The sequence below is a fragment of the Epinephelus moara genome, chromosome 7 (genome assembly GCF_006386435.1).
Source record: "Epinephelus moara isolate mb chromosome 7, YSFRI_EMoa_1.0, whole genome shotgun sequence".
Lineage (NCBI taxonomy): Eukaryota > Metazoa > Chordata > Actinopteri > Perciformes > Serranidae > Epinephelus > Epinephelus moara.
The window spans coordinates 18903373-18928318 of NC_065512.1; the positions used below are offsets into that span (position 1 = coordinate 18903373).

Genomic DNA, 24946 nt, shown 5'->3' on the forward strand with positions numbered 1-24946 from the left:
AGTGGTGTCCCTGTTGAAAGAAACTGTCCCAGTTGCAATTTAGTTAAACTGTGAGCCTGATTGTCTCCACAATGGAGCTCATAATTGCGCATGAGTGCCAACAATAATGGAATAATTGGTTCTCCTTAAGAAGATTATACTATAACAAGCTATAGCTCAGCACAGGCAGCTGTAAATGCCTGATTTCTAGCACAGCACCGTGTTGTGTCGGATAACACACTGACTCAGACCCTTTTCCAGATGTTTTCTAGCTCGTCTGGCTTTGAGAACAAAGCTGCTCTGTGAGGACAGCTTCGTACGTAAAAACATCCAGTATACATGTAAGGCAACATTTAGTATCCATACAAAGAAAAATATTATAGTTTAGCCGTTTTTAGGCAAACTTACCTCAGCGTTAGAGATAGCCACGGCCAGCAGAAGGAGCACGGCGACACTTCGCAACATCTGGACACGAGAAAAGAAAAAGTAAGAGTTTAACATTTGCGTCCGTTTCCACTCGTGTTTCTCAGGAAACTTGAGGAAAACGCTACTTTGGATATGTTACCATTTTTGTAAAAGCAGCTCGTCTCTGGTCGTGTGCTCGGAGGAGGAGGACGGGAGCTGGTCTGGATGTTTGTCGGGACGGAGGCGAGCAGGAGGTCCGTGATTTCAAGAAATTTGAGGAGCGCTGAGGAATTCGTGTCCGTCCGTCAGTCTCTCCTCCTCCTCTCTCAGCGCCGCGGCCAATGAAAACGTCTGGAGTCCACCGAGGACGTTTACACAAGAGTAGAGGAGGGGGAGGAACCGAGGAAAGTGTGTGTGTGTGTGTGTNCCAATGAAAACGTCTGGAGTCCACCGAGGACGTTTACACAAGAGTAGAGGAGGGGGAGGAACCGAGGAAAGTGTGTGTGTGTGTGTGTGTGTGTGTGTGTGTGTGTGTGTGTGTGTGTGTGTGTGTGTGCGCGTGTAACCATAGCCTCCTGAAAAATTCTTTTTCAATACTAAATGATTATAATTGCTGCTGCGTGTGTGTGAGTCCATCACTTCCACATTTCCATTCACCCTCATGTTTCATTAAAAATATTTTACATCTTTTTACATGATTCCACTGATCATTATTTGAGGATACAGAAGTATTGAAATCACCAGGCATTTTTTTTTTAAGTTTGTTTGTAGTAATTAAAGTCACCAACTATCAGGTCAGTTTGTCCAGTTAGTTAAAGGTGGATTAGTTGATTTTTGGTCACTAGGGGGCAAAACCAAACCAAATACACATTACTGCATAAAAATGTGGGTAACGTATAAAAAGTATTATTGATAAAATAATAATTAATAATATGTGTATATTTATACAGCCAGCAGACATGCAGCATTAAATTTCCTTTAGATTTGGGGTTAATCAGATATTTGGTAATAACTTCATTTAACCTGAGGGAATTGATGGAAAGCAGTCACAGTAAAAAAAAAAAAAAAAAAAAAAATAAATAAAACAATATCAATAATAATAATTATAATAATAATAATAAAAACAAAGATATATACAAAATAATTAATAATTGCATGTACAATTATTTAAATTATTAAAAACTATATATTTCGAATATTGTAAAAAATATAAAAAAAAATACTAGCAGTTGCAGTAAAAAATAAAACAATATCAATGATAATAACACTGACAATGATAATAATGATAAAAATAAGACATATACAATATAATTAATAATTGTATGAACAATTATTCATTTAGAATATTGAAATATATATTTTTTGAATATTATAAAAAATACTAGCATGAAAAGATGGAAGCTGCTTAAATATTATTGAAAATATTTGAATCAAATAGTAAATATGTGGCTATAAAGGCAAAACAGAACACACACAACAAAGGCCATGTTCACTTTAGTCTTTTATTTAAAACTTGGAAATATTGTCACACCATTAATCCACATATTATTGAAATCACAGTATGGTGAAGTGCACTATCCAATATCACAGAACCTACAGTTTTGAGATAAAGGTAAAATGTGTCATAACATATCATTATAAATGAAGCATTGTGGAGCTACAGAGACGCCCCAGGCTAAAAATCAGATTTCAGACAGAAGGGAACATTGCTTATTTGGTACAGACCCCAGCAAGAATCACATCATCATCATTTTTATATTATTTCGGCAAGAATGTAATGCAGCTACGATTCCCACTAAAATCAGGACTCATGTCAGAATCATAACATCTGTCAAAACATTTTTTTTAGTTCTTTTGTCATACTGGGCAAAACTCCAGACAATCTCATGACCCAGGACAAATACCTTTACAAAGTACTTTTGGCCCCAAGCAAGAAAGCCACATGGAGATGGCTACAGGCGAGCCCCCCTTCAAAGGATGACTGGATTGCAATTATTAAAGAAATTCACTGGATGGAGAACCTTTTCTTTAAGACTGCGATTTGACCAATATATAAAATATTGGGGAAAAATGGGCCATTTACACACTTCCCTACAACTTGAAAACATTTATTTTAACATCCTATTTAGAAATTGTGTCGACGTCCTTATCAAAGTTGTGAATACCTGAGAAACCATCATGTTTATGAAACAAAGGGTTTTTTGGTGGTAATTTGGAGTGATTTTGACCATGATAACAAATTTCTCATGATCAAGTTATTCTTGCTCATAACTACATCTGTGCATTTATTATGCTTTTACTCTAAACTCCACAACTGTCTTCTTCTGTAGCATAGCGTTCAGTACACCTTTCTATCTTGTTACACATTTTTGATAGAATAGATTTATTAGCAAACTGAATCTGTTTGTGTTCTTGTGCACATATTGAAATCCCAATAAATTCAGACTTTTTAATATGAGTCGCCATGACTTGCAGCACAAACTGAAAATAATGCTAATGCTGAATCTTCAAGTGCCAGTTTAATTGACTTTACAAAGTGGAAAAGATTTTGTTGTATTGCTGACAAAAACAAAACAAAACTCCAAAACCCCAAAAGTGAATTGCAGCCTGAATGTAATATCTATGCACTGTTATAGCGTCTGTCCAAAATAGATGCAGCTGGATGGCATTATATAATAATGCAAAATGGGTTTTTGTTTGTCTTTTTTATTTTACTGCCCAGGGCCCATTAACCACACAAATATAAATGATATAAACAAAAAAAGGTCAGGTGGGGCAGATTTGTTTTTAGTTTTTATTTGTAGGCGCTTTGTGTTTGTAATTATTCCTGCGTGATATCATATTCAGCCATATATTAACTGTTACATCATTGATCTACAGGGCAGGTCAAGCTCAAGTCCCAGTGTCCTTCACTCAGATCTTACATCCATAGAAGTCCTGTGCAGAAATTCCCTTTCTCCCTATGCGCTAAAAGATTAATGTTCAAGGTTCTTGTGAGTATAAGTACGAGGAATATTAAGTATTTCAGGAATACAAACCACAGTTTGTGTGCATGCTCCAGCGAGGAGTAATTTAAGAGTGATTAAGAAGGGCAGTCAGAGGCATTGAGCACCGCGGCACACTGAATTTTGAATAGAAAAGAGAGGATGAATGAATTTTTTCCCCACTGCAAGCCATCAATTATATATAACTTCATCCCCTCTGAGGGACTCTACCTGTTTAAATAGATGCTGTGATTATTTGACACCCCAGGGCTTTTTGTATGTGTGTGTGTGGATTTCAGAGTGTGTCTGTTTTTTAGTCTACGTGCATTGAAGCTGAAGAACAGGCAGTGAAAAACAAGCTGAATTAATTCTTCTGTTTTTAAGACGGCCTCATGAATGTAATTTTTGTCAGATATTTTTCCATATTGTCTCGCTTATTCCACGACCTTTGTTTGAGTCCCCTGTTTTACTGGCATGCAGGAAGTTCTGTGAAAGGAGGAGGTTTTTTTTTTCTGCTTCCCGTTGGGAGTTGCAAAACAAAACTTCAGCAAATCAACAGTTCAACAATGACTCACTTAAATTTGGCCTGTTGGTGAGATGACTAGACTGTTGGCACTTGCTTTCCAGGTTAAATGCTCTAACCCAGACGCAGAATGTCAATACTTTAAGGAAACTGCAGATTTTACACATCAGAGTCTGTTTAAAGGTCTCAGGGAGTACTGCTGCAGGAGTGAAAAAGGTTGTGTCGAGCCTTTTGTGGCTCCAGAGAAAGCTTTGAGAAGTTTGATGAATTGCCCCGGGTGATGTCACTGGCGTCAGCGTCAGATGGGACTGAGGACGACAAGTTTGTCAATGGAGTGAGAGAGAAGTAAGCTTTAGCCAACTTCTTATCTCTGCTTAGGAGTAGCGGCTTGAGGCTACGTCAGCAGCTACTGGCTGGAGCAGCTATGTGACCCACCCACCCACTACATGACCATGAGCACTATGCCTATACAATCATCACCCTTCACTCCTTGGTCCAAAATTGGAAGCCCTGAAGAAAATGCTATATGAATGTTTAGCTAGCTATGAAGTGTTTTAAAGAGCAACACATTATCACTCCAACCTTGTCAAATATTGTGATCGTGGCCTTTCCATGTCTACATATGACGTGTGTTCTGGGACAACATGCATTGGGTCTTTTCAAAATACACATCCGTTTTCACAGGAAATGTACAATTTGCCTACAGTCTCTTTCAAATTAAACACACTACATCGGTATACAACACTGCGGATTGCCATTTTTTTCCTTTAACAACAAACACGTGGTTACAATACATGCGCATGGTTAGGTTTAGGCAACAAAACATGTGGTTAGGTTTAGAGAAAAATAACAAGATCTGGCTTTACATTCATACAGGAAGTGAACACCGGCCTCCCGGGTGAAAGTCGGTCATTGTTGGACCCATCTACCACACTTTCCACCCGCCCTACTCGGACTTTTTGCCCTCATAACTTGCATTGTTGTCCAGCCACGTTTCCCCCTGACGCCATCAGACGCTTTTACACAGTGACACCGCCTGGTCGCGTGTCATGACAGCTTTTGTTGTTGGTGTCTGATGCGGCAGTCACTGCCTAAGAGCTGGTATCTGACGACGTTGGAATGAGGGTTGCAAAGAGAGGCAATTAAAGTTAGGGTCAGGGTTACACCTTGTTTGTGGATTATTACTATTGTAAGAGGAGATTAATTTTCGTGAGGACGTATCAAGTAGGTTGTCTTGGTTTTTGCAACTACATAATCTTATTTTACTTTGCTCCTCACATTACATTTGGGAACTATTTAATATTGTGCACCTTACGTGCAGGTAATAAGAGTTATGATGGAGTTTGGCGGAGTGATATATAAGATGTGAGATGCCTCTCTTGTTGTCAATTTGCAGTTAAAGTGGATCAAGTCACTCTGAAAAGCTGTCCCCATGCTCTTCCTTGACCCACAGCCCTTTGCTAGATAATTCAGTAACTAGTAAGTTTATAGATAAGACAGGAGGAAGAAACCTGCCTTACACTATGTTTGGCCACATATGTACTCACTACAATGTCGCGTTGAAGCAGGGTTCAAATAACTGCCATGTCGGTGGGTTTGTCTTGTGCTGGTGGTGAGCACAGTTTGTAGGCTTCAAACAGAATGCTATATGTGTCTCAATCTCTCCCTGCATTCATGTGGTGTTGGAGTAATGGTAAAAAATGTGGTACACGAGTTTCAAAGCTGTCATATATGCAGAAACATAGAGGACGGCATTGAATGTTAGGTTGATGATGATGTACTTTTCATTGACTCACATATTGCACGTTTACTTTTGCTCACATGTAATTTGTGATATGGTATTGGGTTGTAACTGTTAGTTGTTGTCCACGTAGAGTGACCTGGATTAGTTAGAAGTTATTTATTAGCATAAGTCAGGTAAAACAAGTTTACATCATTGGCTGCTGCTTTATAATTGTCCATGTTTCTGGATGGTTCTGGTTGTGGAGTAATGTAACTGTCCACACATCCCGACCCCAGCAAAACAGCCAAATGGTTGCTCCTCCAAAACACGAGTAGCACCACACTGCAGCCGCCTCCGAACTGTGTATAGCGGTAATCCACAGCAGGAACGAGACAGCACCTCTCATTCCCACCGTCACTCCAGTCCTTATCACTGTAAAGCACATGCCTCCTCTCCTTCTCTCACCAAACTCCTCTGTCTTGTCAGATTGTCATATAGAAAAGGAGCCTCCTGGCTGAATTACAGTTCCTGATATCGTGTTGGAAAGTGACGCGGCATGGAGGTTGTCCAGTTCCATGCACCTATACAATGGTTAGCAGGATGCTAATTCAGCTGGTGCCCAATCTTCTCCAGCTTTCCTTTTTGTTTACTGATGTTTGCATTTGAAACCCTCGACCTGGCTAGCTAGGAGCTAACTAGCTAGAAGGAGTGTACAAACTGGTGAGCTGATTTCCTCATCCTGATGAGTGACACGCAGCCACATGTCAGCAAAGTTCAAAGCTAACCACAAAATGCCCCATCTACACTTACAAAACAGACATAATGGCCTAAATTTAGCACAAATTTAGCAGAGCTGGCAGAGAGGCAATTGGAAACACCCATGGCTATGTCATATACACAAAAAAACAGGCAAATAAACACATATTTTTTATATCATACTCAATTTCTGCAAAAATATCCACCCAAATCCTCCACATTGGACCTTTAAATATAATGAACACACCAATGTTGGAAGAATGACTTTGCAACTTGTGCAATGTTGCATCCAAGAGGCATATGAATGTAGCATCGGACCAAACTGTGTCAATTTCAGGTGCACTATGGGCAATGTAGGAGCCAGATTTTTACAAGCAGTATGAAAGCATGGAATGCAAAAGATGATTTCTCTGGATCGGCTCCATTTTTAAAGCTGTCCATCAGGAGCTCAACAATGTGTAGTGCAGTGTTAACTCTACTTGCAAAGTGTTCACTGATGACATTTTATTTTCCCTCCACTATAGCAGTACAAAGCTTGCAGCATGATCAGCCCTCTGCGTTTCAGATACTCACCACGCATGGTTAAGGTAAGGCAGACTGTCATCCTGGTTACATTTTGAAAAAGTCAAAAGTGCATTGCAGCATGAGAAACATGGTTTCATTAGCACTTAACAAAAACTATGTTGCCTACGCTTAACCACACTTGTCTCAGGATGCTAACCCCGATCTCTGGTGTCCTGCGCTTTGTACGTGTCCATCAAAACGTATATATTGAAAGAAAAAAACAAACACATCTGCATGACAGGGTTATGAAAAAAGCACCAAAAAAACCTTCTTTAAATATGATGTGTTTAATCTTGATCAATTAAAATCAACAACTGATTGAAATCAACAGTAGATTTATTTGTTCAAAACCACCCTACACATGTTTTAATACACTTTTTTTCATATTCATGTAGAAGATTAAAAAAATCAATATAAAATTGCAAACAGAGCAGCTTGACTGATATGTAATGCAAAAGCTGGTAGATGGTTCATCCTGTCATCCGCTTCCCATCTGTTTAGCTTTTCTCCTATATTATTCTTTGCTCATCACATACACACACATACACACTCGAGCACATACAGATATGTGTGAAATATTAAACAGCGACTCAGAAAAAGGACACATTTATAACAGATTTGCTTTCACCATGTTCTGCAAGCAGCTGGGAGAAGATGAATACTTAATCAGACAAACTGTTTAATCTCTCCTCTCGCTAAAACGTCCGACAAACAATGCACATTCCCCCTCTGAGTCGTCAGAGTAAAAAAAAAAAAAAAAAAAAAAAACCCCTCTCTGCTACTACTGATTTAAATTCATGCACTGTGCACGTACATGTGAGTGAATCATACAGTATTCAGGATGGAGAACAGAGGTATTAGCTCTTCTGATGTCTCTCTGTGTTCTGCCAGGGGCTTTCCGAGAGGCATCTCAAATATTCACAAACATCCATCAATGCCTGAAAGGGTCAGAGACTAGCCACAGCCACATAGAATCACTCACACACACACTCGCAGGCGCCCACATACACACACACAAGCGCATGCAGCATACACATTCAATTAGTTTCTTCTTTGCTCCTGGAGTTTCTTTAATCATGTTTCTTTTTTGTATTCTTTTCTATTCATCTTCTTTCTTTCTCTCAGGCCTACAGAGGCAGCGTGATTCAGAGGCAGCCTGTGTGCAAGTGTGCGCACGTATGTGTGTGTGCATGCATGTGTGTGTACACCTCAAGGGCTCCTTGTCTTGACAAGGATTGTAGGCTGTGCTCTATACTTTGTGAGATGGCAACATATATGTGTTAGACAGCGTGACGGTTGAGGCTTCCTGTAGTAGGTGCATTTGTGTGTGTGGGAGTGCCCTGCAGAATCTGATAATATGACCATGCTTAAGGACTCTTGTTTCACCGTGTAGTGCTGCACAATATTGCTCTGCCCTCATGATTTCCCAGTTGCAAATACCGAAGAGCAGGAAGCAGGGATAACGAACGCAATCAGAGCAGCTAATCAGTGCTAATCATGGTTGTGTTAAGGCAGACGGTTTGGAGAGGCTTTTTTTTTTTTTCCACGTTAATGGAAATAAATGAGACGATGCTGAGGGGATTCACATGTTGTTGTTGAAAAGCAATGTGCTCTTGTCTTGCTTGTTAGCCCAGCCTCTTCTCACTCAGTCTCCGGTGAGTATGGCCAAGGGTGCCTGCCGACTGCCATTACCGAAGACCTCATTCATTAACCTGGCATTTGGACAAAAGAAAACCCTTTAGCGTGTGCACACTCACACACACGCCATTTGCACATACAGACACAGAGCATAACAACAAACATGTAGGCTGGACAATGCGTACAGAATGAGACGCAAGCCTAGGTGTCAGACATGCATCATCTTTGACTGCCTTCCTTCCTTCTCACATACACAGATATATGAGACATACAGTTAAAAGGTGTCTCTCTCAGTGGTGATAAACTGAAGAGCTTGCTTTTTTTTTTTGTAAACTTCAGGCAGCACTGGCCCTCTGCAGACCTTTTGTCAGCCTGTGCCCTTTAAATGGATTTTCAACCTATAATCAAATTCTGCCCCATCAGCCCTGCATTAAGAGCGAGGGAGAGGCAGCCCTGTGACAGTGAGGGAGCTTGTACAGTAAGACTTTATAACACATCCACAGATTTACATTGTAATTTCACCGTATGAATCAGGTGCCAAAAAAAAATAAAAAATTACCAGTTCCTGCTTGTGCTTCAAATGTAGGTACAGTAGGAGAGAATAAGAATATGGGGAAGATGTGGGCACTTTAGAGAAAAGGAGAAATAAATTACCCCACAGCTACACACACACACACACACTTTTTTTTTTTTTTTTGCATATGCTGACCTACTGCTTTGCTGATGTAAGGCCAGGCAGGAAGTAGGAAAACGGTGATTACAGCAGCCCCTGCTGGTGCACAACACAGCTAAAGCACTTCCTCACACTGCTTAAAAGCCTTCTCAGCTTTTTACTCTTAATTCCCCTCCACCACCGCTGCTGCTGCTTCCCTCTCCCCATACATAATCAACTCTGCTTTGAAAAGCCTGGGAAATGCACAGCCCGGTCTTTATTATGCTATATATGTAGCACAATCAAAGTGGAAATCTGAAAAGGAGGCCAAACCTGATAAAAGCCTGAGAACAGTGCGACACGTTTGTGACATATTTGTGATCAGAGGCAGCGCTGCATCGGATCACCTGTCTGCCTCTGACACCTATAAAAAGTGTGAGTTTCCTGTTCCTGTTTTTTTTTCTTACAGTTGAGTCTGAGGAGTGTGTTTGTGTGGGGGTCGAAATAAAGGAAATGAGAGTCATCTCGTGTAGTTGTGGAGTCTGCGTGTTTGTGTGTGGGTGGTGCATATATACATGGACATGCTTATCATGGTGTAACGTCATGATCTAGATACGTTCCTGTTTGTTAAATACCCCGATGCGATCTGCAGGTTGGCAGCATTTCAAATGATTTTTTTGTCAGATAATACTATGCATAAACGAGAAGACATGTGCTGCTATTATTATGTTTTCTGCAACCTCTCTCTGCATTGGCTCCAAGGTGAAGTGGAGCAGAGTACACTTGCTCAGGCTCATGCTCCACAACAAGGCCGCACAGACAAAGAATCTACAACAAAGACCGAGCTGAATGATATAATGCTTACATGATGCTGGTCGTCATATTCTCAGTATTCCTATAGGTACCATCTCTTTGCTGGCTCCAGCACTTGTTAGAAAGTTTTGTGTATATAGTCGAGATGAGGATGCTTGGTTCATCACATTATTAAACATGGCCCCTTAATAAGAGGATGACATTGTGCTTTATATTTCAGCTGAGCATCTCAATAGCAGACCCACTGAGCCATACATTTATTTTGATGACATGCAGTTGCTTGAAAGTTTGGTTCGGTGTAAAGATTTACTGCACTGATCTGTAAATGCTATCTGAAATAATCAATTCCCATCAAGGAACTAAAAAAAAAAAGAAAAATATCAGCAACCAGCTGAAATTTCTCACGTGTCAAGCGTGAACTCCAGGTTAGGATTCCTGGACTTTCCATGTCCACATAAGACGTGCAAGGTACCTGGGTGCATTAGTTATTGACGCTGCCTGTTACATGCATTGCCATCTTTTGAAATGCACTTCCGCTTTCACAGGAAATTTACAGTTTACATACAGTCTCTTTCAAAACGCACTGTCACTACAGCACAGTGACTTTTTCCCCCTTCAACAACAAACACACATGGTTAGGTTGATGAAAAAAGAACAGGCTTTGGCTTTAGAATCTTACAGGACACAAACACTGCTCTCTCAGGTGAAAGTCTGTGTTTGTTGGACCCATCCACCACCACTCCTACCCGCCCCAGTTGGACTTTCCCCCTGAAGCCGCCAGGCACCGTTAAACTATAGGCTACCAGCAACCAATCGCGTATCATGCCGACATTAAAGGATGCCTTTTTCGTTGGTTTCTGACAAGCAAGTCACTGCCCAAGTGCCGGATTATGATGACTTTGGAGTGACACCAGGCTCTTTTTACCAAGAGCAGAATTAACCACAAAGGTTTCCAAAACAAAGAGACCAGGTGAATAAAACCAGTGAAAACACTGAATGAAGCAGTTCCATGTTAATCATCTTTGACAATGTTCAGCTCATCACAGTTGGGTCGCTAACTTAGCACCTGCTAATATGTGCTCACCATAGACTAGAAAAATAATGGCTACTGTGACTTCACTCATTGGTTTGTGGACATCCGTTTTAAAGCCTCGAGTTCGGCATTTCATCCATTGCTATTGGCTTTTTGGAACCAGAAGTGACCATATTTAGGGAAAGGCTGGCGCTGTGGAGGAGCAAGGGGTGGATCTGACGGAGAAGTTGGGGTCACTATCGGCAGACAGCCTGTAATTCAAAGCGGCCCACCCTTTATTATGCATAACTTTAAGCCTCGATAAAATGTAAAAGGGTGAGTCATATAAAAATTCACCCCCTGTACAGTCATCACGAAGGAGGAAATTAGCTACAGAGACCAAAAGTGTTTTTGTATCTGGCTGTAAGCATGTTTATTTCTGCTGTGAAGTTAGGAATTTTAACATGGGGGTCTAAGGGGACTTCTGGGGCCAGCCTCAAGCAGCCGTTAAAGGAACATGCATTTTTCAGCCCCTGACGTTGTGGCCTGGTGCTCACCATTTCTCTGATAACCTCGGGTCCGGATGTTGAGGCGGTCATTTCCGGGAGCCGAATAATCAGCTGAGATCTCTCCCTCTCTCAAACAAAGAGACCCGGTGATTTAAACAAGAGAAAACACTGAAAAAAGTAGTTTCGTTTTTCTAACACTGTTTGGCTTGTTGCAGAAGGGCTACTAACAAAAACAGTGAAAAGGCGAAGTCACAATTGTCCCTATCTAGAGTCAGTGTTTGGTTTGTCCGTTCTGGGCTACTGTAGAGTAGGGCATTAACCCTTTAAGGGCCTGCTCCACCATTTGGTAGAGCACATTTTCAGTCACCATTTCTTATTGATAAATGTGTTGAACTTAACTCAACCTGATTGAGCCATCTCTACCACTCGGTTTAGGCAAGGCAAGGCAAGTTTATTTGTATAGCACAATTCAACACAAGGTAATTCAAAGTGCTTTACAGAGACATTAAAAGCAACAACACACAATTTAAAACAATAAAAACAGTTAAAAAAGGGAAATAGAAATTGAGAATGATAGTGATAATAATATAATACAGTAACATAAAATAAAAACAGGCTCGATACATTGAACAGTCAGGATAAGAAAAGAAGTAGAATAATAAAAGGCATAAATCAGCAGTGTGTAGTTAAAAAGTACGGGCAGTAGAATACAGCAGGTAAGTATTTAATCTAAAAGTACGCTTCAGTAAACAATAGTGTTTTTAGCCCTGATTTAAAGGAGCTGACAGTTTGAGCAGACCTCAGATCTACAGGAAGTTTGTTCCACAGGTGAGGAGCATAATAATTGAATGCTGCCTCACCTTGCTTGGTTCTTGTTCTTGGAACACACAACAAACCTGTTCCAGATGACCTAACGGGTCTGGATGCTTCGTAGGGAACCAGTAGATCAAGCATGTATTTTGGTCCGAGACCATTTAGGGCTTTGTAGACCAGCAGTAAGATTTTAAAATCTATTCTTTGACTCACAGGAAGCCAGTGTAGCGATTTAATGACCGGTGTAATATGGTCCAGTTTCCTGGTGTTTGTAAGGACTCTGGCGGCAGCGATCTGAATCAGCTGCAGCTTTTTTGTTAAGGCCTGTAAATAAGCCATTGCAATAATCCAACCTACTAAAAATGAATGCATAAATAAGTTTTTCCATGTCTTGTTTAGACAGAAACCCCTTAATTCTAGCTATATTTTTCAAGTGGTAATAGGCAGATTTAGTAATAAACTTTAAATGGCTGTTGAAGTTCAGGTCTGAGTCAATAATAACACCAAGATTTCTGGCTCGATTTGTAGCTGTCAATGACATAGAGCCAAGGTGGGCGCTGATCTTTGCCCTTTCATTTCTAGGGCCAAAAATTAATACCTCTGTCTTTTCTGGATTTAGCTGGAGAAAATTCTGGCACATCCAGTCATTGATTTGATGAATACAGTTACTCAATGAGAGTAAGGGACTGTAGTCGTGTGATGACACTGAGATATAGAGTTGTGTGTCGTCAGCATACGTATGATAGGAGATGTTGTTATGTTCCATAATCTGGGCTAGGGGTAGCATATAGATGTTGAATAGAAGTGGTCCGAGAATGGACCCTTGAGGAATCCCACATGTGATCATAATTCGCTCAGATTCATGGTTACCAATTGATTGGTTTAGGTATGTTAAGCTAAAAAAATCCACTAGATGTCACTGTACCTTTAAGCAGCATGCCTTCTGAGTCAGCTTCCAAACAGGAAGTGAAAAACGAAAAATTCCCTCCTGACATGAAGACAATTTCTTCTGAAATTTCCAAAGGTAAGTTTGTTTTTTTGACATAGTTTAGCATCAAAGGTGTCTCTTAACAGATTTATGTAACTTGATACCACAAAAATAAGTTTTATAAGGGTCAAATAATTTTTTAAAAACATGCTTTACCAAATGGTTGAGTTGTCACTTTATGGTAAAGGTAGCTAAGTTAGCTAATCTAATTAAAATGTGCTATTTGCTGTGAAAAAAAACAACACACTTCTGATCATAAATTGTTGTTAATGTCACACATTTAATGTTATTAATGTGATTATTAAGAATTATTTTCTTTACTATTTAACAAACATGCTCAGCCAAACAGTAGATCTGCCATTTTATGATAAAAGCCATAATGTGATGTCATGATGAAGTTCATTTACAATTTTTTCAGAACAATGTAGGAATATTTACTTTTCATTTGTTTGATGTTATTGTATTATATATTTGAAGAAAAAGTATATCAGTATGATTTTTTTTTTACCACTTCTGAGATGTTTTCATTGTAAATATGATAAATAGGCTATATAGAAAATTAAAAACAATTGACTTGTTGGTATACCAACATATTATGTGCATGATTCCTAATTTTTATTTCTTTCTGTTTCTGTGTTTTACAATTACAGATGAACCCTAAAAATTTTTATGGTTCAAGGCCACGCACTTTCCTGGCCCTCGTGCCAGAAAATCCTCATGACTCTGATGCTGATCTGAGCGACGAAGATGACAAAGTAGAGGATCCAGACTATCTGCAACCACAATCAGATGCAGAAGTGGTCGGGGATCATTCCTTTGAATCCTTGGATGAGGAGGAGATGCCCTCAACAAGCACATCTTCTACACCACCGCCCCGTAAGAAGAAGAATAAAGGGAAAAACAAACTAAAAACAGTCAACATGCCAGAGCTGGATGACTCCCCTGACCCAAGGTCATCCTCAGGATCCAAGACAGGCACAAGGAGAATCTGGAAGCATACTGATATCGAAAAATTCTAGGTTCCTGATTCAAGTTTTGCACCCCCTGACGCAATCAAAACAGTATTTCAAAACAGTGTTCACCGACAAGATAATTCAACATATTGCTGTACAGACGAATCTGTACTCTGCGCAAGAACTGGACAACCCAATCAAAACTAGCCCTGAAGAGATTGAGGATTTCTTGGCAATACTACTCTTCATGGGGGTTTTCAACATCCCAGCCATCGATGACTACTGGGACCTCGAATCACGTTTTGATGTGATAGCTGATACCATGTCTAGTATCAGTGTATAAGTGTGTGTACTGCGCTATATTGTTAATAAAATTGACCTGTTTTCTACCTGATTCTTATTTTCAGGTGATTTATACACTAAATAAAACATACTCATTAGATCATTTTCCATTTCTGCCAATATATCCCCCTGAATCCTACACTCTGGACCTTTAAGTTCCAGTACTTAAAATACTGTAATTTACTATTGCACAAGGGTAAAATGCTAAATGATTATGATCAAATAAAACAAACAAAGCACTAGTATTTGCTTGAAGATGGCACGTTTTACTACAGAGCTGTTTGTCATGTGGCATTTGCAATTTTGTAACCACAAAGGGCACTTCTTTTTCCTGTGCAGGAGTGAAAACAGTTTATCATTATGACTTTAAAGGCCCCCGCACACCCACACAGGTGTTTCCAGATGACTTTCAACAGAGGCAACACAGCTAACAGGAGTGTCATGGTGTTGACAATCAAGAACAGTCTATGCCTGTCTGCACCGTCAACTCAAATCAGCCAAAATGTGTAAGCCATGACAGTGCCATGCCACAGTGAGCCAGCATGCACGATACCAGGACTCTGAAACTGAGGCAGCTAAATGGAATTCAGCCATCATGAACTTTATTATTACACCCGTGCGTTTCCTCCTGTGACAAGTCAAAATAACTGAAAGTCAGTATGTGAAAGTCGACTGATGCTTACGATTTGTGGTTTTCACACCCATGATGGGAGTCAGTACAATATTGAGCAACATAAGGGTCCCATCACCAAAACCTGGTTATTATGGTTAGCGTACTAAAAGGGACCCCAAGTGCTCAATATGCTGCGCAACTCTTGTGAATCTCGGGTCAGACTGTGGCTAACATGTGTCAAGCATGATGCAGAAGTGGTTTTCCTGCAACGGAACATTGCACATATACGTGCATCTTGTACTACTGAGTGAAATGAAATGGGGAAATGATCACTGCCGTATAATGTTTTACAGTTTATTTTCAAAAAGTTTCAAGTATTCCAAGTTGTGTGATTCCCATGTGACTCAACTTTATGTTCTGCGAAAGATACAACACACACCCTCGTGTCGAGCTGCCAAATCAACCAACTAACTAGCAACTAACCACTTCCTTTTCTCAGCGCCTCCTCCGCAAATGCATCTCAGAGTTGATGTTCAGGTTTCAGTCTGTCTTTATTTGTCTGATGGTCACCATGCTCAGCCGAGACCGAGCTGCTCTGCTCTCCATTCAACTTTTAGCTATGTGCCAAGTGTTTGCAGGTACAGTCGAGATTTGTGTTTGTGATGCATGCTTTTCTCTAGGTGTAACTGCAGATTTCATTTTATATTGATTGATTGTGTCCTTCAATGTCAGACATTCTCCCACAGATTCCTTCATTTGACCAGAGAAATATCTCGGTGTCCAGGGGAGACTCCATCAACCTCACTTGCAACATATCCATGGCTAATGTAACGCAAATCAACTGGACCAAAGGCAGATCTGTTTTTGCTCATTCAGTCTTACGCAATCAGAATTTTTCCAATTTCACCTCTCACTATGTAATAGACTTAAACTTACCTTCAAAGCTGAATATTTCTAATGTTCTGCATGATGATGCAGGACTCTATAGATGTAATTTAACTGATGCAAAAGGTCAACGAACTATTGAGTGGAATCTAACAGTGTCTGAGAAACCTGAAGGTAGGTAGAGCACAAAACAGGTCTAACCACCAGACACAGTGCATTTCAAAGCACTTCATGCTACTTAAATTAATTCACATCTGATTTTGTGCAGGAACCAGTATACCGTGGTATTTTCCATACATACTGACAGCTGTAATTGGATTGATTCTATGTGTCTTCACTTCAGCTGTCTGCCTCTACAGGTGAGTTACACCTTTTAGCTTTCAGATTTGTAAGTATGTACTCTGCACTGGAGCAGGCCAGTTGCCTGTACTGGGAACAAATGTTGATATGAGAATAGAGAATCACAGATATTCTGTCAGTTCACCCAAATCACAAACTAATAATAATCTATAACTCACCCCTGCTGGTATCTTTCATTACCAGGTATATCCAGGTTTTGAAATATCTGCAGTTTGAACTTCATTCAAATTAAAAAAAAACAGGTAAATGGAGTTTTCTTTGTGGGGCTCACAGCATTGGTGCCTTCTTGACCTTGGATACGGCGCCTAATAATACAGTCTCACCATAAGGCTCATCCAACGGCTGTTACATAGCTCTGCTTTGAGTAGTTGAGCTTGAGAACAGCTATTGAATGGACTTTGTGGTTGGATTGTTTTCTCAATTAATAGAAAAATCTGAATCCTGAATCTCTGGATAAGTTCAAATAAAGTTTAATTTATCTGCGTTTCATCAGCATCACGTAGACTTAAAATGTGTAACGTAGGTGAAATGACTTCCACTATTTTGTGGTGCCAAATAAAAACTTGACGCTTACGCCTGGTACCTTCAGTCGAGGTGTTTTTGTGCACGGTGGAAAAAGCAAAGATGCAAGGAAGTGCACAAAGTGGTAGGCAAGCAAATGAGGTCAAGGTCGTAGCGATCGCTGAGGACACTGAGCTCATGTCCTGTTCTTTCTTTGTATTTGGGGGGAACCAGGGAGAGGTTTATGTCCTATAATTAAAATGTTACAAGTTAAATGTTTTACAGTCTGATTCAAATGTATTTAAACTTAATATACTTGAATCAGAATAGTTTCTGGTCAAAAAAAAGTGGCCGTACTTTAGGGAATATAAGCACTGATCTCTTTTAATGTAATAAAATATATCAAACTGCTCAATGCTTTCCCTACATAAGATACACTCCAAAATTAGGAGCACTTTGTGGAATAAATCGGGAAATATCTCATCAAAGGATTTGTCAAAAACCTAAAAAACAGAGCATTAAATACCGACTTTTGAAAGGATTTGTCAAAAACCTAAAAAACAGAGCATTAAATACCGACTTTTGATACCTGACACTTTTTGAATTTTGTGCTATGGATACATTTTGACCAGTGCTAAAGTTTGAGGTTTGATACCCAGCACTATGATAATCAGTATTTCTCCACCGTCATTTTTATTTATGGCCATGTGGAAGGATTTGAAATAACATTTAGACCCTAAGAAAGGGAAATTTAAGTTTTCACGCAACATATTTTAACATAAAATACGAGCATAATTGAAAAACAAACAAAAAGAAAAAGACGAAAAATTGTAAAGACTTAATAAATACTGGATACCTTGTTTTTAGTACTGGTGGCTGTGGCACTCATGACATAAAATCCTGGCTGTGGTTGTGGTTGCTACAGAGCTCAAAATGCAACGTTACATGCAGAGGCTTTGGTGCAGTTATCTATAGTGTAGCTACATGCACGGGGTATGTATGGATGAAAAGTCATGCAAACAGAGTAACTTTAAAGAATTAACAGCTAATGCAATGGGCCACAGCCAGCTAACTGTAAGTTCTCCCAGTGAAAACATTATTGTCATCAGTAAGCACAAATGTTAGTTAATGTAACCCTATAGTTGTCATCATTATGAGATGCAAAATTACTGCAGTTAAAGGTTTTTTTTTCTCCAAAAATTAAAACATGTCTGATGATACACATTAAAATGAATCCTCAATTGACCTATCCTTTAAAAACGTCTTTGTGCAATCCCCTAATGCTAAATTTCTGTGCTGCACAGCTAGGCTAACTAGTTAGCTAGCAGTTATGTACTATTGACACACATTAGCTGTATTATCATTCTAAGTGTACAAAATTCTTGTGAGCCACAGTGGATCACTGTGTAACTTTTTGAGCAAGAGACTCTGACACACCGCCTACCTCAGAAACCTCACAAGTGCGGAGGTTGAGGCTAATGCACCTGGCCATGCTGCTAACTTAGCTGCTGCAGAGCAAACGGGAGAAGACCTGAAATATAACCAGTATTGTCTCAAGTGCAACTTAATTTTATACAGTATATGTAGGAGGGGGTCCCTAGCTGCTCCGTCTCTGTGTCAGCTATGGTAAAACGTCAAAGACCCCTGGTTTACAGGAGTCAAACAGAAAAATGACTTCTGCTTTTCTGTGATCTTTGTGTTGCATAAAAGGAAGACTGACTAAGCAGTCTCCACACATTAGTTAACACTCAGTATGAGCACAGGATGATATGATGCAGTGACACATGCGATAATAGCCTCTTTGTGTTTTGTGCAGTTTAATATCATATCATATTGTCTTCGTTTAGAACAACTAAGATTACTGCAATGCTCTTTTCTTTGGATTAGCTCTATCATATCACTGAATGAGACGACTTCAACTCACACAGAATTCAGCCGTCAGAGTTTTTACCAGTACAAGAAAATATCATCACATTAGGCCAACACCTGAATCACTCGATGACTTGGTTGGCTCACCAGTACCTGCTCACTGACTACACCCCCCATCACACAACTCAAGTCTTCAGACTGTGGCTTCTTCGTAGGAACTGCTTAAGTTAAGTTTAGTTACTGTAGACCTGCCCATTTCCTGCTAACCACAAGACCTTCCTGTTTTCTCAGGCTAATAAACAGTGTAAATGAGAATGCGTGTGTTTTGGCATTGTATCATATATGCTTGATTTTTAAATTTCTCTTAAAAGTAAAGTACAGTGATTTTTATTTAAAGCTGCCTTCCCTTGTGTGTAATAATATATTACTCACTGTGGCTAATTTTGAAGAAAGACACCTGCCAAGCTGCAGACCACCACAGACGGCTGTTCAAGACCAACAAAGAACTAAACCACTTGTTTTTTAGCGATCCGTCGCTGCATTTCTAGTGGGGATAATGCCACAGAAAGCATTTCCTTTTCAAACCGAGACATCACTGCGTTTCCGTGAGAAGCAATTGTTCTTTACAGAGACATTGCTGCATTTCAGGCCAGGATTGTGCCACCAAAAAAGAATTTCAAGACAAAACATGATCTTTTTCTAACTATAACCAAGTAGTTTTGTGCCGAAACATAACCACATGTTAACCACAGCGTTGTTGAAATGTAAAGAGACATAAAGTTCCCATGTATCTGCAACATGATAAAACACAAATGTAACCGCTCTGTGGTTTGCAGAAACGTACAATGCAAACATTTATTTCGGCGATGTGGTTATACCGTTACTTTTGACACTTTAAGTGCATCTTGCTGATAATACTAATGTACTTTAACTTATCAATTCCAATGCAGGGCTAGTACTAATACTACTACTGCAATGGAGTATTTCAGCATTGTGGTATCGACACTTGTACTAATCTAAAGGCTCTGCTGTTCTGTGAATAAATTGTAGTATGTTGTCATTTGAAGAATTACAGTGTATCTTTTTTATGGGTTTAACTGTTAAACTATTTATTTGGGTTTATTCTCCGATGTCTGGATCAGTCTCTTACACTCTTCATGACTTCACCCTTACAGAAAACTCAGGGCCAGGACTTCAGACCAGAGCCCGGCCCAGGAGCAGTTTCATCTTCAGTCTGAAACAGAGGTCAGAGGAACTTTGTCATCTTTGACTCTCTAACATTTCTCTCCTGTTTTTGTCTTTCTCGGAGACAGCGCTGAACTTTAATTTTCACTTTCTGTCTCCGTAGGTGGCCCTCCGTCACCCGCGGGGTGGTGCAGACAGTAGAGCAAACAAGCACAGGAGTCAGTACATGGAGAGGCTCAATTCCATCTATAATCTCTGATGAGATGATAAGAGACCTATGGACAAACCAGGTGCATCAGAGGAAGGCAAGCGGAGAGAGGACAGCTGGGTCCCTGATGCCTGTAGCTTACCTAATGTTGATACATTAAAACCAGTGCTGTCACTTTAAGGGATTTGTTTTTACTTGTGTATTTATGGTACTCTGTGTGTTTTGATATGTCCTCATGCATATGATAGCTTTATTATAAGTGTGCTGTGCTGGTATTTTTATGTCTTGAGACATGTCGTGAGATCAAAACTTTTCCAAAGCAGAAGCTGTTGACTCATCTGTGGAAATGCATATTTAATCCTGAGCAACAGGACCCAGTAAAATGTATTCAACATGGTCTGAATGTGTGCTCGGCAGCAGGGTCACAGTATGTGGCTAAAGTGGGTTCAACACTATGCAGAGGTGATTTTCCTGCAGTTGAACATGTACATTCTGTGCATCCTAATTATTACTGTTGAAATCATTCTTACAGTTTATCTTCACTTAAACTTACCTTCAAAGCTGAGTATTGCTAACGTTCAGCATGATGATGCAGGACTCTATAGATGTGATTTAACTGACAGAATTGGCCAATGCTACTTAAATTAATTCACATCTGATTTTGTGCAGGAACCAGTATACCGTGGTATTTTCCATACATACTGACAGCTGTAATTGGATTGCTTCTCTGTGTCTTCACTCTAGCTGTCTGCCTCTACAGGTGAGTTACACCTTTTAGCTTTCAGATTTGTAAGTATGTACAAATTAATTTCACTCTGCTGTTACAGGCCAGTTGCCTGTACTGGGAACAAATGTTGATATGAGAGTAAAATCAAATCACAAACTAAAAATAATTTGTGACTCACCCCTGCTGGTATCTTTCATTAGTTAGTCAGTCTTTGTTTTATATATCCAGGTTTTGAAATATCTGCAGTTTGAACTTCAATCAGATTAAGAAAAAAAGGTAAATGGAATTTTCTTTGTGGTGCTCACAGCATTGGTTCCTTCTTGACCTTGGATACGGGCTTAATAATACAGTCTCAGCATAAGGCTCATCCAACAGCTGTTACATAGCTCTGCTTTGAGTAGTTGAGCTTGAGAACAGCTATTGAATGGACTTTGTGGTTGGATTGTTTTGTCAATTAATAGAAAGAAAAAAAAAAGGTCCCTGAATCTCTGGATAAGTTCAAATAAAGTTTCATTTATCTGCGTTTCATCAGCATCACGTAGACTTAAAATGTGTAACGTAGGTGAAATGACTTCCACTATTTTGTGGTGCCAAATAAAAACGTGACGCTTACGCCTGGTACCTTCGGTCGAGGTGTTTTTGTGCACGGTGGAAAAAGCAAAGATGCAAGGAAGTGCACAAAGTGGTAGGCAAGCAAATGAGGTCAAGGTCGTAGTGATCGCTGAGGACACTGAGCTCATGTCCTCAAGTCAAGTGCAGTTTTGTTTTTATTTATTCCAGTGAAGGACATGAGTGAGTGTGTTCTCTGCTCTTTTACTACAGATACACAAGATTAATGCTGCAAGAGAGAGAGATGGAATATTTCATAACTGTAAGGAAACATATGTGGTTCTTTTAATAGTATTAAAGTGTCGTGAGATCAAAACTTTTCCAAAGCAGAAGCTGTTGACTCCTCTGTGGAAATGCATATTTAATCCTGAGCAACAGGACCCAGTAAAATGTATTCAACATGGTCTGAATGTGTGCTCGGCAGCAGGGTCACAGTATGTGGCTAAAGTGGGTTCAGCACTATGCAGAGGTGATTTTCCTGCAGTTGAACATGTACATTCTGTGCATCCTAATTATTACTGATGAAATCATTCTTACAGTTTATCTTCAAGAAGGATCAAGCTTGATTCACAAGTTTTTATTTTAAATTAAATCATTGTATGTTGGACTCTCGCGTGACTTGATTAGTTTAACAGAAGGTGCAACACACACCTCAGTGTTGAGCAGCCAAACATCAGCTAACCACTTCCTGCTCTCTGTGCGTCCTCCACAAATATATTTCAAAGCGAATGGTAAAGTTCCAGTCTGTATTTTATCTGACAGGCATCATGATCAGCTTAACCGGAGCAGCTCTGTTCTTGATTCAGCTTTTAGTTGTGTGTCAAGTCTTTGCAGGTACAGTGGAGATTTCTGTTTGTGGTTGTGTTGAGTCATGCTTTCTTTTTTTTCTGATTGTGTTTATATTAATTAACTGTTTCCTTTAATATCAGTGATTCCTTCATTTGTCCAGAGGAATATCTCGGTGCCCAGGGGAGACTCCATCACCCTCACTTGCAACATATCCATGGCTAATGTAACGCAAATCAACTGGACCAAAGGCAGATCTGTTTTTGCTCATTCAGTCTTACGCAATCAGAATTTTTCCAATTTCACCTCTCACTATATAATAGACTTAAACTTACCTTCAAAGCTGAATATTTCTAATGTTCAGCATGATGATGCAGGACTCTATAGATGTAATTTAACTGACGCAAAAGGCCAACGGACTATTGAGTGGAATTTAACAGTGTCTGAGAAACCTGAAGGTAGGTAGAGCACAAAACAGGACTCATCATTTCTCCACCACACACAGAGCATTTCAAAGCTCAAACTTCATGCTACTGAAATGAATTCACATCTGATTTTGTGCAGGACAAAACAGTCTACCGTGGTATTTTCCATACATACTGACAGCTGTAATTGGATTGCTGCTATGTCTCCTCACTCCAGCTGTTTGCCTCAGCAGGTGAGTTATAGTTTTTAATTAATGTTGTGTGAAAAATGTGGCCGATTGTCATTACAGAAGTGATATCTTGTAGGTGCTTTATTTGGAAACAGTTTAAGCAAACTAACGTGCCTTTTTCTTCATCTTTGCCAACTGTGACTTCCTCCTTCTTCCCCCATTTGCCGTTGTCCTGTAACCAAAGTGTGAGCTACTTGCATTGTCAGATATTTAGGCATTATCTATATTCACTAAATATATTTAATGCAGTATGTTACTGTTAAACCTCTTTTTAGTAAAAACTGTTTCCATTGCATCATGGGAATTTTAGATGGTGTTGATAGATAACTGCAGCACAGAGACCTGTTTAACGGCAGACATTTTGACTTGTCGACGACGGAAAAGCACAGCTGTAACTAACATTAACCAAAGCAAAGAGATCCTTTAACTGCAGGTCAGTGCAGCTGGATTGGCCTTCAAGAAAATGAAAAGAAACTATAGACGTGCAGATATCTGCAGCCTTTTAGCGACACATACTGAACACTGGGCAGGAGGTAGAGATGAGGAGAGTGGAAAAAGGAGATCAGAGTAAGAGGCGGAAGAGCCTGGAAGAAGAGACAGAGGGCGACAAACTCGCAAAGAAAAGACATCAGGAAATGAGAGAGAGAAAAGAGTAAGATGGAGAAGACCTGGATGTGAGGGATGAAGAACAGTGTTGTGTGAAAAGTGTGGCCGATTGTAATCTAAAAAGTGATATCTTGTACATGCTTTTTTTTTAAACGTGTAAACAAGTTATTGTGCCTTTTTCTACATCTTTGCTGACCACAACTTCCTCCACCCTCCCCCATTTGCTGTTGTCCTGTAACCGAAGTGCAGCATTGAGACACGGTTCACGGCAGACATTTAGCTGATACCTCTGTTCTTTCACTAAAGAGGGATTTTAAATGCAGGATTTTAAATTAAAATGTAGATTTTTTATTGGTATCTTCAGCTATGTAAAGTATTAGATCCTTTACTTAACTAAAAGTTCCAAACTGAGTATCATCTGTTTCTAATGTGCCTGAAACAACTGGAACATTCTGGTCTTACTCAGTTCTGTCAGTGACTTTGACCTGGGCTCTGACTCAAGACTATTTGAGACCAACAAACCTCAGCTGCATCATGTGTGCCTCTCAAAGCTGGGTGTTTTGAAGAAACATCCACAATCTTTTCAGAACTATAACCTAATTTTTTAGTTGCCTAAACCTAACCACTGCACCAAGACACAACACAAAAGGCTACCCTCAGTGTCGTTTACAATAATAACTCTTGGAGCTTCTGCCCAAGCAGCAAAATATGACGAGCACAATTTTATCTCTGCAGAAAAAACTGGACCAAGACCCAAAACCAGGACCAGGACAGCAGGACCCTGAGTTGTGCCCAGTACCAGGCTCAGTTGGGAAGAGAGGTCAGAGGAACATCACTAAACTATTAAGCTGTCATGTCTCAGTAATGCCTCCTGTTCCCAGCCCATCTGCTCTGATGTTTCTCAGAGTTACAGTGAGCTTATTTCCACTTTGTTCCTCCAGGTGGCTCCACTTCAGCCCCACAGCTGTGCAGAGTACAGGACAAATCACCAGCAGAGGGAGTCAGTACTTCAGGAGGCTCAGTATGAAGCTGAGTGAGAAACAAGACACATGTTGGACATAGAGTGCAGCAATACTTTTTTAAACAATACTTTTCTTTGTGTGTCAGTCTGGACAAGTTATTATGTGTATCTTAACTCACTCATGATTGTGACTTCTGTGTTCCACAATTATGACTCGCTATCTTGTTAGAGAAAAGGCTATATAATATGTGTTACACAGTAAACTGTGACTCATCAGATTCTGTGCGGCCAAAGCAACATTTTTATCATACTTTATCACATGCTTTA

At 39.8% G+C, this 24946-nt stretch overlaps 3 protein-coding genes across 4 annotated transcripts in view; 2 read left to right on the plus strand and 1 right to left on the minus strand.

Moving 5' to 3' along the window:
- LOC126392893 (follistatin-related protein 1-like) overlaps window positions 1-731 on the minus strand; it is a 30143-nt gene extending 29412 nt beyond the window's left edge. The window contains exons 1-2 of one of the 2 annotated variants that reach the window (XM_050048608.1): window positions 545-731; window positions 388-444 (exon numbers count right to left, since the gene is read on the minus strand). In XM_050048608.1, the coding sequence (XP_049904565.1) occupies window positions 388-444; window positions 545-547 (60 nt within the window). In that variant the 5' untranslated portion in view covers window positions 548-731. The remainder of the gene's footprint in view (window positions 1-387; window positions 445-544) is intronic. The other variant, XM_050048607.1, reaches the window with a different exon arrangement.
- Window positions 732-15815: 15084 nt separating this feature from the next.
- LOC126393053 (uncharacterized) lies at window positions 15816-20556 on the plus strand. Its single transcript, XM_050048894.1, has 5 exons — window positions 15816-15905; window positions 16000-16326; window positions 16421-16511; window positions 20058-20127; window positions 20231-20556. The coding sequence occupies exons 1-5, from the start codon at window positions 15830-15832 to the stop codon at window positions 20324-20326; spliced, it is 660 nt and encodes a 219-aa protein (XP_049904851.1). The 5' UTR covers window positions 15816-15829; the 3' UTR covers window positions 20327-20556.
- Window positions 20557-21248: 692 nt separating this feature from the next.
- Window positions 21249-24940, plus strand: LOC126393052 (uncharacterized). Its single transcript, XM_050048893.1, has 5 exons — window positions 21249-22445; window positions 22541-22855; window positions 22962-23055; window positions 24394-24478; window positions 24600-24940. The coding sequence occupies exons 1-5, from the start codon at window positions 22340-22342 to the stop codon at window positions 24693-24695; spliced, it is 696 nt and encodes a 231-aa protein (XP_049904850.1). The 5' UTR covers window positions 21249-22339; the 3' UTR covers window positions 24696-24940.
- The last annotated feature ends 6 nt before the right edge of the window (window positions 24941-24946 follow it).